Source organism: Lutra lutra, chromosome 13 (assembly GCF_902655055.1).
Source record: "Lutra lutra chromosome 13, mLutLut1.2, whole genome shotgun sequence".
Classification (NCBI taxonomy): Eukaryota; Metazoa; Chordata; class Mammalia; order Carnivora; family Mustelidae; genus Lutra; species Lutra lutra.
In genome coordinates, this window is record NC_062290.1 from 586155 (window position 1) to 599697 (window position 13543).

Below are 13543 nucleotides of genomic sequence, written 5' to 3' on the forward strand. Positions count from 1 at the left end.
CTCAGTGCCCTAGAATGACACCATCCATCACAGTGAATTGCTGTGGTTGACTTGGACCTCGTTGTTTGGATGACGCACCCACTCTAAAACAGCTACCCCGCTCTCTCCTGGGAATCTCGGATTCCGAGGCTCAGTTCGGGCCCACCTCTATGTTCACCTAAAGTAACTACAGACACCAGCATCCAGGCTTTCCACAAAATCACACACAAATGCCTAAAAAGTTAGAAACAAGTCAAGCTCGGTTTTCAGCCTGGCCACGAGAGCATGTCCCTCTGTCACTGATTTTGGGGCGGGGAGAGGGGTAAACAGCACTTACGGTACGTGCATCCGTACACTTCTATCCTCATCCCGATCCTGCCCTTGGGGCTCCAGGCTAAGGGGAGGAAGCGCAGGAACCTGGCTTCAAGGGGAGGCCGCAGTGGGTGATGCACCACGCTGTCCGCGTTTGTGTTTCCTGGAAAACCCTGGGAGAGAAGGAGAAAGGATCAGTGTGTCTGCAGAGCCCGGAGCTCCCAGCTCCTCTCCTGCGGGTCAGGGACAGAAGCTTCACTCCGTTCTTACGCAAAAGCCTGCCTGCTTCATAGAAAGTCTGCTAATGTTTTAGAGGGATGTGACCACCCTTCCTGAGGGCCTGGATTAGTCACCATTGTTCTAAGCTTTCCTCATTTGCAGGGTGATTTACATTTCAGCACCATTAAGCTGGGTGTAAACCTGCCACCCTTGAAGGCTTGCCCTTCCCCTAAAGTGTTTCCCTCATCCCTAAGCAGCGGAGACGCTCTCCTGCAGCCCACATCCAAGGCAATCAAGCACGATGTTAACTTGCCTTCCGTGAAGGAAGAACCCTCGACTCGGGTATGAGCGCTGGGAAGGACCTACACAGGGTTCTAGTTCCAAACCCTTCGTTTATAAAGGCAAAACCAAAGTCCAAGGAAGTAGAAAGAGTCTGTGGCGGTAGGACAGTGGCTACCCAGCATGGCCACGACTAGATTCTGGGCTTTGGATTTCAATCGCAGTGTTCTTAGTGTGTGGACAGGTTGCCCCCAAGTTAGCCACATTTCGGGAGCACTCGGGAGACCCACAAGACAGAGGGGTCCCCTTGCCTGGACACGGGCACCTGGCCTCAGGCTAGAGGGGGCCAGCGTGAGCACAATGGACGTTGTTACAGGGGACGTGTGACTCGTTTCTCACCGCGTTGATTTGTGAAGATCAGCATATGGGGAAACCCAAAAACGGGTGATGCTCGCATATACACACATCGATCATATCACTAATGATTTAATCTATTTCAGACAGCTGTGTCACTAATGATTTGCTCGGTTTCTCAAAGGTAACACATACATGCTAGAGGAATGGGAGAACAGAGCACAGACTCCAACACCAGGAAGTGCGTCCCCACGCAGCCTCTCCGCCCTGACCCGCAACCTCTCTTGAATGCTCCTGAAGTGCTCCATACTTGCGTCTGGGGAGAAAAAGGTGGGTGCGCTTCCGATGACATGGACTTAGTTACCCCTGTGGCGAATCCGCTCCCCTCACCCCTATGGTCCTGCCTTCTTTAGCATTAACTCCCACACAGCGATCTTCCAGAAGCTGGAGTGTGAGTCACAGGATCCCGGCTCTCCTGTAGACAATTTGCGCCTGTGAAGTCGCCTGAGACGCTGGGCTCCTCTGTCCTGCCACCTGGGCCCCAGAACCTCCTCTAGCCTCCTTTGCACCAGGATTTCGACGGGCTCTTCCTGTTCTTCGGTGTCAGTGTCGACCCCTGACACTGTACACCCCCTTTTAAAACTGATTCCATCGACTCTTCCTCAGATTGTCCATCAGTTTTCCCAGAGGACCTATGCAACAGCAAAGCCATAACAGCCTAAGGGTTTCCAATCGTAACACAGCCTCTTAGTGGAAAATGCTACCCCATCCAAGGACCTTACCAGTCTATGCTCTGAAAACAGACAGCTATGGTGCATCTCTTCTATGACATCTAAACCTATGTCAACTGGTAAATCAATGCTACCAGTTCTTTGGAACCCCCCATCAAAAGTTCAAGTTCTGTGTTCTTTTTTTTTTTTTTAATATTTTATTTATTTATTTGACAGACAGAGATCACAAGTAGGCAGAGAGGCAGGCAGAGAGAGAGGAGGAAGCAGGCTCCCTGCTGAGCAGAGAGTCCAATGCGGGGCTCGATCCCAGGACCCTGGGATCATGACCTGAGCCGAAGGCAGAGGCTTTAACCCACTGAGCCACCCAGGTGCCCCAAGTTCTATGTTCTCTGATCTCTCCCAGTTTTACCATCCAGAGGGCCAAAGATGTTCTCGTAATACTCCTTCATGTAATAGTAACAAAATGAGGAACAGAAGACTTGACCCTTTCTTATGCTCCCTTGCATCAGAAGGACACACTCCGCCTCCCACCACAGTTAAAAGGGTCAGGCATACTCACGCTGCATGGGAGCAAATCTCGTAGTTGAGCCAAAAAGAATGCACATCTCATCGTTTTGCTTTGTGAAACCCTAGACCTAGCTTAACACCCAAACCCAACTAAACCAAGTCCAATCGCTACTCGGGCTTGTAAGCCATGACAAGCAGGCAGGAACAGACGGAACCAAGAATACAGAAAACTCAAATGTGGTATCAGGGCCAGTCTCAAACCCTATAACACTTTCTCTTGGCTAGTGAATGAAACATCATCTGGGAAGCCTTCCGGCCTCTCTCTCTTGCTCAGTGGAAGCACCATCTTTGTCCAACATCACCTGTTCTTCAAGGATCGACAACCCTTACACCAAGAGCAGGCAAACCCTATCCATTGCCTCCACGCTCTGAATGGGAAGTCAGGAATGTGCCCTCCCTGCCCCCAGCTTCCTGTAGGAACCGCAGGCTGGCATGGGTAGGGGCTGCTTTGTACCAACACATCACTGTCCAGCACACGCTCCTGTTATTACAGGCTCCCAGACCCACTGCCTTCATCCACAAAACCAGCTTGGTCCAGCGAACTCTGAAGGTTGAAGAGCTATTACATGAGATAATACCTGACAATCATGTTCCCACACCTGCCTGGAGGTAGGCGGTCCACAAGCACCAGCCACTGTGGCCACGGCCTTGGCTGCCATTTTGGTTATAGCAGGCGCATCTGGCAGAGGCTGCTCGTCTGTCCAACTCTGCATCCCGTTCCTTACACTCTGTCTCAGGATCAAGACCTGAGACGTGCAGATCACCGTCGGCTCCCACGTTCACTGTGATGCCAAGGTTACAATTCAACCTCAGAACTGAAGTCCATGTTTATCTGAGGGTAACTGACAAAAACTAGGAAAGGTACTTGAACAAATTGTTTTATTTTCCTTGGATATCATTACTTCCTTCTGAAGCACTTTGTCCATGGAAGGTAAATTCTGGACACCGTCATTCAGCCTGTGTGATGACAACGCCATATAGCAAAAGGAATTTCTAGTGCTGTTTTAATGGAATTTAGACAGAATACTATTTAAGGAATATTTCAAGTGGCAATAATGTCTTAATAGTCTATGAAAAGAGGAGATTCAGAAGGCACTCTTTAAAACTTCTGGGAATTTGTATATGAAACATTTGTCACACACAATTTTAATTACATTCAAATATTGGAACGTATATATGTATGTGTGCACAGGTCTGTGACCATGTTAATTCGTTCTAATTTTAAGGAATCACATTATTTTTGTCTTACATAGAACTATCACCAGTCCCTTTGAGTACAAATCAATCATGCATTTCTTTTAAGATACAGAAGTTAAATGAAATGACTTTGGCACAAGACAGATCCCTACTAGCATGTCACTGTCACTTTCAGGGCTTATTACTGAAATGATCCCATATATTTTGGTGAAGCTAGTGTTTATCTCTTAAGAGATGGTGTGATCTGTTCCTTGCCATATGTACTTTTGCTTTGGTTTTCCAGAACAGATCTGGGTGAACAGGCCACACAAACTTGCAGAAACAAAGGCCCACTCTGTGTTTTAGTAAGTGGGAAGATGAAAACCCCATCTTCCCCATCTCTCGTGACAGGAGTGACCTCGGGGAAGCCAGAATTTTCATGTGTAAAGTAAGAACAAGAAAACCTCTCTTAGAATATTGATGAGTTAGTGGGAGGAGTTCCATGGGCCTGTCTTTCTGGCATCCCTCTTGGCTTACTAGCATTAAGAAACACACCGACGAGGCTCTCCCCACAACTGATCACAGGGACACTTCATCTGGACACGGACTCAACATCCGGTCACTTAAGGCATCACATTGAATCCTTCGTCCACTATTAGGAGCCGACGATGTCTGATGAAGTCTTCCATTTCCACGTTAGTTAGGTTGAAGGTAACCCAAGTCCACAGCTTGGGCTCCGCTCACGTGCTAGAAACATGTTTCTGAGATAATTTATTTTAGGAATCGGTGAATTTTCTGAAAAGCTGCCAGCTCTGCACTGATTTAGTTAGCAGTCACGTTAGTAGACTCTAAATCCGGAGAAGGGATCACTGGGAGACTCCCTCGGAGCCATGGTCTCGGATGTAAACTGAGTCATCACGAGTCTGCATTAGGGTCAACAAATGACCTTCAAGATGCCTATTATGTATTTGTCATTTCAGGTTTGAAATGTCTGTGTCCTGAGGTTGGCTTTTATACCAATGCCTTCTTTCCAAACACAAGCGGTATTGCCTATAGAAACAGGTCTTGGTGATTTAAAAAAATAATAAATATTACGCCTCATCTGCAGGCCCCTAGGAAACCCGAGCTTCATTACTCACTCACTGCTGTTCATTTTATTTTAAGACCTCTGAGGTAGGAGGAAGGATGTTGCTGGGATCAAGAGAGTGTGTAAGAATCCCCAAGCTCTAATTCTGGCCATTTTAATTACGGGGCCATGATGGTCTTGGACAAGATGCTTAAATATCCCCGCATCTCAGCTTCTTCATGAGCAATGGGGGAATAATAATAATTACTGTTACTATTTAAAACAATATTTTGTCCCCGTTATTTCCAGATGCTCACAGACCATGAAAGGACGTACTAAAATTATTTCCTGTAGTTAGACCACATCAAAGTTGTAGTCAGTTGCTTTAAAGTAAGTGATCTTGTTATGAATTTTTTTTTTTTTTTTTTTTTTTGGTCAGAGAGAGAGAGAGAGAGAGAGAGCACAGGCAGACAGAGAGGCAGGCAGAGGCAGAGGGAGAAGCAGGCTCCCCGCCAAGCAAGGAGCCCGACGTGGGACTCGATCCCAGGACGCTGGGATCATGACCTGAGCCGAAGGCAGCTGCTCAACCAACTGAGCCACCCAGGCGTCCCTGAATTATTTTTAATATTTGAGTGAACTAGAAAGTACCGTAACATTTACACATAAATCAAGGAAACCCTCCTCCTGTCGTTTTACAGAGTGAGCCGGACTGGGCTGTCGGAAGTATGACCCGGAGGGAGGGCCTGACCCCTTAGATGTCAGTCAGCCAGGGGCCTCGTGCGAGGTGAGCGCTGGAGTTTAACTCGTGCAGATGAGTTGACTTCAACAGTGTCCTGGAAAGTGAACGAATAATCTCTGTTCTCACTTAAAACAACCAGACAGGCGCCTGATGCGCATCTTCTGATGTGACAATCTCAGTGTGTCGGAAGAAATGTGCACTTAGTAAGCACTTCCTGGTTTCTTTCATGGACTCAGCGGAAGCAAGTCACACCGTCAAACCAGTGACTGAGCACAAAGAGATGACCACGTCTCTGGGTCGCAGCACCTTCCCCTACCCGGAGAGGTACCTGCCCAGTGACTGAGCACAGCTCCACCTCCCAGAAACCCAGAGCACCTGGCCCTGGACTCATCCACATCCCGGGGCCAAAGCAGGTGCCAGAAACAGGGTCCCAAATGCTGCTCTTCATTAACGTGCTTCTGTAATCTCAGCTGTATAAAAGGATAATGTCAACATTCCCAAAATATTATTGAAATGAAGTATTTTTAAAACACGTTGAGAAGTTGTAGGCCTTTACTGCTTAGTTTTACCTTCTGCTTGAAATACGAACCCAGAAGACAAGACAAGACAGGTCTGACTCTGCAGAAAAACCAGTAGGGTTTCTCAACGCTCCTCCCTTCCCTAACTTCTTACTTGATCAGGAGAAATACATTTTATAAGCTATCTGGAAGGCCCACTGGTGTTGGCAAAGAGGTTGAAAGTAGAGAAAAAGCCAGAAAAAATATTTCCAATAGCAAAAAGATCATACTTTAAAAGCAATGTATGGCTATTGAAAACAATACCAGAACATCACAAAAAAGGTGTGTGGTTTGATACGTGGCACGAGCTTATTTTCTAGAAACCGAATTAGCTTTCAGTATGTGAAGAGTGACACCAAAGAACAGAAGGAGGTCTTGTTAATGTTATAAGAAATGCCTCAAGTGAGTGTTTAATAGTGTGCCTCTCCTATCAGCAACTTGAAGGAATTAAATAAGTTAATTGAATGAGAAGAATCAAATATATAACCTGACTTAAATATAAACTTCACTCCAGGCACAGTTTTGGGGCATTCTTTAACAACTCAGATTACTGGCAGAATAGCACGATCCTATTAGCCTCCTGCATATGTTCAAAATAATGATATATCAAATGGGTTACTTGTACAAAATTTAGAAGATTTCTCATTGAGAAGTACCTGTGACTTGAAGAGACACCATATGTATTTAATTCAACATTAAAATACTTTATAAAGTAGGGAACCCAGGGTGCCTGGGTGGCTCAGTGGGTTAAAGCCTCTGCCTTTGGCTCAGGTCATGATCCCAGGATCCTGGGATCGAGCCCCACATCGGGCTCTCTGCTCAGCAGGAGCCTGCTTCCTCCTCTCTCTGCCTGCCTCTCTGCCTATTATGATCTCTGTCTGTCAAATAAATAAATTTTTTAAAAAAATCTTTAACGAGGGAACTCATATAACTTGCTGTGATGGGCTGAATTGTGTCCCCCACCCCAATTCATATGTGGAAGCCTGAACCCCCTGTACTTCCAAATGTGAGTGTTTGGAGAGAGCATCTATAAAGAGGTGATCAAGGTAAAATGAGGCCATTGGAGTGAGTCCTGATCCGACGAGCCTGGGTCGTTACAAGAGGAAATCTGGATGCACAGAGACCCCAGGGAATGTGTGCATGGAGGGAAGACCCCGTGAGTACCAGGGAGATGTCACACGTCAACTGCAGCACAATAAATTGGGGGGGGGGGGGGCTTCACACCAGCATTAGACATCTTGAACAAAAATTCCCCATTTTTAAATAATTTCTGAGGGAGACTGAATACCACTGGGCAACTAAAAAAATACTTCTGGGGGCGCCTGGGTGGTTCAGTGGGTTGGGCTGCTGCCTTCGGCTCAGGTCATGATCCCAGGTCCTGGGTTCAAGCCCCGTGTCGGGCTTTCTGCTCAGCGGGGAGCCTGCTTCCTCCTCTCTCTCTGCTGCCTCTCTGCCTACTTGTGATTTCTCTCTGTCAAATAAATAAATAAAATCTTTAAAAAAAATAAAAAAAATAAAAAATACTTCTGAAACCTTCTCTGTAGCTTCCCATTTCTTTCAAGAGGCTAACTGCCAGGCGCCTGGCCAGCTCAGTCAGAGGAGAGTGCAACTCTTGATCTCAGGGTCTTGAGTTCAAGCCCCACCTGGGGTTTATTAAATAAGTTACTCAGTAAATAAACTTTAAATAAATATATATTTTTAAGAGGCAAATGGCCCATGTTAATACAGGGGAACAAGCAAACAGTCCTGCAGTAGTAGAATGAAAATGTTTTCCGAAATGGAATTCTGAAATGAAAGTTCCGAATGAAACGCTTTTCAAAATTTTCTTCCCCAATAGATATTTGGATTTATCCTAGACTGTTTATAAGGGAAACACACTCACCCTCCCAAGATTCTGCTGTCATACATACAAAAAATCAGAGTCACTTCTGAGTGGTAGGCACAGCTTTGCATTCAAAGGGAAGTGTTAATTTATATAGAATTTAGCCAAATAAGTTAAAAGTTGTATCAAGATCAAATAGCTGTTTTTCAACTAATCGTCTATCTAAAGTTGTTTTGGTCGTTTTAGAAACCCCTCACCCCCCAAAATGCTCTTTTCTTAGCATTTTAAATTTGAGTCACCAATACTGTTAAACCAAAATGATTAGGGTCACTCTGAGTTCAGAATTAACTCTGGCAAAAGAATTATGCTTAGAATAGGAAAAAGCAATACACATCTGAGAAGCAAGTCGAAGTGAGTATGAAGTAAGTCCTTCGCCACGTCGACTGACCATTTTCCAGGGACGATAAAAGGCTGTGGGGGCCAGAGCAGAGGGAAGACAATTCTCCATGGGTTTCTCCCATTTCTGTGCATCTCACAGAGCAAAGCCCTGACTCTTTTCTTCTGAACTGTCTTGCAAGGACATTTATATAGAAAGCAGCCCTGTAAGATCATTTTTTTTTCCTTCCAGGGGAAGGGCAGGCATGCTTCCTGCACAAAAGACTCAGATTCCAGGAGCTCTTGTAACATAAGCCCCTGAGTGTGCAGGCATCCACCTGGGCATGACACACACTCACATGACGCACGTGTGACATAGGGTCAAGGGGAACCAAGGCCAGGATGCGATGCTGCCTGCCAATAACCAAGTCAGTCCCACGCTCCCTGTCTCTGACCCAGGAGTCTCCCGTCTCCTCCCACATCCAGGATACAGGCAGGCGAACTTGTTGCAAATAGAGCAAAAACTCAAACACCTCACAGTTCTAGACGGAAAGTTTGAAGTTCATCTCCCTGCAGACTTCTAAGAACTTGGAGGAAAAGGCGTAGGACTAAACACTACTTCTTTCAAGCTGCTATGCAAACATTTGTACATTTGACTATATTGGTCTGTTATGTTGTTCTCTTTTGTTTGCTTTTATTAATGCATGAATCCAAATTATTTCTGAATTTATTTTTAAATGCTACATGTTACACTGTTTCTTAATAAAAAAAAAATACCAAGAAAAAACAAAATGTGGTCTGTGTTCTCACTAGCAAGAAAACCGCTGTTGACATGGAAAATAAATGAGAAACATAGATGGCTTTGGCTAGAAGAGTCAAGTAGTGCAGAAAAGCTTAACATGCAGAAGCCACTCTTCCTGCCCTCTCCCTGTCCCTAGTTAGCCATTGTTTATGGTTTATTGTAACTGTCTTCTGCATTTACTGCTTCCCACTTTTTTTTTCCAGATTTTCTAGTAGGGATCCCTGTGATTAGAGATGGACAGACATGAGGACCCCACCTGAGGCACAACAGGGGCCATCCCTCTGCCACAGAATCCTTTCTGTCACTAACCATGTTCTAGAGAAGCTCCAGCCGATATCCCAGGCACTAGAGGAAATATTAGCAAATACTGCTCATGCCTCCCCCCAGCATGGAAGCAAGCTGGATCCACGAAATGCCAGTCCCTGACACCTGGAGACACCCTCCTCCCTTCTCCTCCAAAATGGAAGCAGGGAGGAGAGATCCGCCCAGGTCCTAATCTTCAGAAAGACCGATCAGGAGCTCATGCTTGGTTTAATCACTTAAGCCAGGTCAAGTGAAGTCACGTTCGTTAGTAAACTGCTTACCACTCATTGTTAATCAACACGTGGCATGATAAGAAAGCACGCCTCTCATTACCTACACACTGCATTTGCTCAATGATAAGTTTTGTGACACTATATTCGACTCACATAATTGGTCTCCATAGTTTGTCTCTGCAGTAAAATTTCCACCTACATAAAATTTTCACAGAATTGGAAGAAATCTGCATTATGTTCTGTGTACAACCCAGATCTTTTCCATTTCAAAATGTTTACCTCTGTATTTCAGTATGCTTGATGATCTCATCTATAATCTCAGGGTATGTCTTAGACTCTTTACATACGCAGACTAAACTAGAATCTGGGATTCCAGAGACACAGGGGTGATGATATTATGGTCTGAGCTCCTGCTAGTGTCAGGGAGGAAGACTTCCCATCTCCTGGAGAGGTCCCTAGACAAAACTGACGCGAGGCAGATGAACAGGAGAAGAAGTGTGTTCATACAGACGGGAGAGGAGAAGCTAGCTCTGGCTGAAGCTGGAGGCTTACTAGACCTCATTTACCAGGGAAAGAGGGAGGAGACAGGGCTCCTAAGCGAAGAACGAAGTAGTTGCTTTAGGAAAGACAAATGGGTTTTAGGGAGAATGAACCAGAGTTGGGGGAATTTGTGTTAAGTTTTGTTTATGCAGGTGAAAGAGCTTTTTCTTTTTCTGCACCATGAACAGAGGATGTGGCAAGGATTTAGGGTGGGTTTATCTCAGTCTCCCTCCTGGGAGTGGATCCGCCTCGAGGAGGGGACTCACGGCCACCTCACCTCTCAGAAGCAGCTGCTTTGAGTCAGGTTAGCGCCTTAAAGGCTTCTTTCTGCAGCTGTTCCCCAATGCCGTTGGGTTAAAATCCTCTTCATGCCAGTTTGGGGTTCAGAGAGGGTCCCCCTACTAGGATCCCCTCTCCCTGTGTCCTCGCCTTGGGCTCCTCCCCTCACCCCATGGGGCCAGGCTTGTTCTTTACTCTGCACAGAGGACAAAACTGGCTGCCCTGAGGTCTGCAGGCCAGAGGCAGAGCGGGGTTCCTCCCGGGGCTGTCGGACTCCAAAGCCCTCTGAGATCCGACCACTCGAGACATCCCAGAGCCACCGTGATCCAGCCCTCCTTGCGATCTTCAACCAGTTTGCCTCGCTGTCAGCCACTACCTGAGATTCTGGACCATCTCCTTAGCCGCTCTGTGCCTGTAAGAGGACAGCAGCACTCACTGCTAATCATGTTACCTCTACTGACCACCATCCCGGTGGCAGACAGCAAGGCTGTCTCAGAAGCACCGGGAGAGCAAGCCCGACCCGCACCGAGTGACGCCCGCAGCTGCTGCTGGGCTGTGACCCACAGCATGGCAGGGGCCATGAACGCCCCTGGGCGAACGGGGAGTGGGGAGGGCGCCCTGAGGGCGGGCATCCTGCACTGCCGACTCCTATGAGGAGGATCTCCCCCGGAAGCTTGTGCGCACCCCACTAGGGACCACACTTCCCCCGTGACGGAGGAGCTTTGCTACGCATCCTCGCAACCCACTTCTGATGGTGTTTGGCCACTTACGGAACGGAAGCCCATCGGTTTCCAAAATTTCGTGAAATTTACATTAACTGAAAATCTTGCTTTTGGGGTTCTATTTTTTTTGGGGGGGGAAGGGCAGAGGGGGAGGAGCAAAGGAGGGGGGGAGAAGGACAAGCTGACTCCCCACTGAGCGGTGAGCCCGGCCCGCCGGACCTCAGGACCTGAGATCATGACCTGAGTCAGAACCGAGAAGAGGTCCCTTAATCGACTGAGCCAGCCGGTGCCCCCGAGATTTTTGAACTAACTTTTGAAGTACGCAAGAGAGGAGAAAATACGTTACCGAAGGATTCCCAAAATGGTAATGACAGTGACTTTATGTGCTTGTGGAGGGTTTCCTCCACATGAAGCCCTGAGTCGGGACCTTGGCTTAGAGCACCTCCCTCACAACCCTAACCCTTCCTCTAACCCCTCCTCCAACCCCTCCCCTAACCCCTCCCCTAACCCTTCCTCTAACCCCTCCCCTAATCCCTTCCCTAATCCCTCCTCTAACCCCTCCTCTAAACCCTCCCCCAGCCCCTCATCTAACCATTCCCCTAACTGCTCCCCTAACCACTCCCACTAACCCTCCTTTTAAGTCAGTTTCTCTCCTTCCTTTCTTTATCCAAAGTATTTGTCAAACAGCCAGGGTCAGCATGGAGCCTGGAAGAGGACCCCCATCAGCCTCTTCGCTGGCTTGAACCAGACAAGACAGACATCTGAAGAAAAGGGCTCGCCTGTGCTGAGATCTGACTGTTTCCAGGACACTAAACGTGATTTTTTTCATAAGCAGGATCTCAATAAATCCATGCCATGACCCTGTGGGTTAAGGTTAATCAGGCTGTTTTTTATAGAAATAAAGAAAAACAGAGGTTGAGGTCGGGAAAGTTTCTTGGCCAAGGGGTCACCCCCGAGAGGCCTGCCCCTGAGACTGAGGGTGGGAATTTCTGGAATAACGTCCCCCACACTAGGGCACGCACTGGGAGGAATCCACTTACTGACGGGAGGTTTTATCTACAAATACTCCTTGGTTTCCCTACCAAATAGGACTGCTGAGTGATGGAAACACGAAGTAGAAATTCTCAGGGGAAACACCAAGAAAGAAACATCGAGACTAGGGTCCTGAGTGACAGTCCTTAGTCAATCCTTCATCTCTCTCATGCCTCCAACTACCCCGTCAGCACGTGGAGGGTTCAGACAGATGGGCTGAGAAGCCTTACAAACTCTGACTAAAAGAAAGACCCCATGACAAGATTTCACCAATGCCCAGGAGTTTAAAGGACAGCAGAGAGAGCTAAGATTCCGCATCAGAAGAAGCCAGGGACATCTGGAAGAGAAAGGTGCAGCTTAGCCCCTCACAGGCCTGCTTTGCATGGAAAGGAAGACAGAAAATTCTGGCACTCCTTCCCGTAAGCATCGAAAGACCATCCTTCCTTCATTCAAAACTTACCACCCAAACAACCACAAATGAACAAACAAACAAATGAAACATGCAGAAGGGCTGAGCCAGGGACAGTGGTTTCTACCCCAACTATTCCTGAGTTAGTATTATGGTCTTACAATACCTCACTTTTATTGTTTAACTGTCTCTGCTCTGAGTACATTTCAGAGAAAATTCTTAAGTGAGCATTCAAGGGAAGCCATAAAAATGTTCTGTACTGTGATCAAGTGGGCATTTTAACGATTTATAATTACGCTTCTAAAGTAGGAAACACTCATGCCTCCCAAGCTAAGCTTGTTAGGGGTCAGACAGATTCATGAATGTGTGCAGTCTCTGTTATATTTCCGTCCTGGGCTGTTTTTCTTGTAGATGTTTATAGCTGCTTAAGCAGTGATTTACAAAAAATACTTTGACTACTTTTTTTCATTCTACAAACCCATGTCAAATATTGTGGAAATATTAAAAGATATAATTCTCCCGTTCCATTCTCGTGTCTCAAAGCCTTTTAGCTTGTGTTTTTGAGAACGCTGTGCATTGATGGTAACCTAAGTGTGCTAGGTGTCCCAATACAAGGGTGGTGTTCTCCATTCGACTTGAAGTTCACCACAGAGGCGGCGCTGACATCTTCTGCTGCTCCTGTGCGGGCTCTGCCTGCCCCATCACTGGGCTTACTTGCCCAGCTCTGTGTCACCAACAGTTTATGGGACCGCTGGGAGTCTGTGTTCTGGGATCCTGGCTTCTCAGCTGGACCCACTGGGAGAGCCCTGGAGACCACATGAAATGCCCACAGAGTCCTACCATGGCCCAGGGTAGTAACAGGGAAGATTGCTTAGCATTGAGAATGCTTAGCATTGCTTCCCCTAGTCTCCCTGCCCCACCCCCCCACCGGGGCAGCACCCCACCTCAGCTCCTGGCCACCACTCCCAGGACGCAGTGGTGGCTGCTGCAAACTAGGGTTATAAGAGCCTTCTGTCCACATGTGACATACATGTAATCTTAGTGAGG

General features: G+C 47.0%; 1 protein-coding gene across 1 annotated transcript in view; it reads right to left on the reverse strand.

The window, feature by feature from the left end:
- Positions 1-13543, reverse strand: part of LOC125083660 (contactin-associated protein-like 3) — a 165959-nt gene that overhangs the window by 88484 nt on the left and 63932 nt on the right. The window contains exon 4 of the mRNA XM_047700486.1: positions 317-464. Coding sequence (XP_047556442.1) covers positions 317-464 — 148 coding nt within the window. The remainder of the gene's footprint in view (positions 1-316; positions 465-13543) is intronic.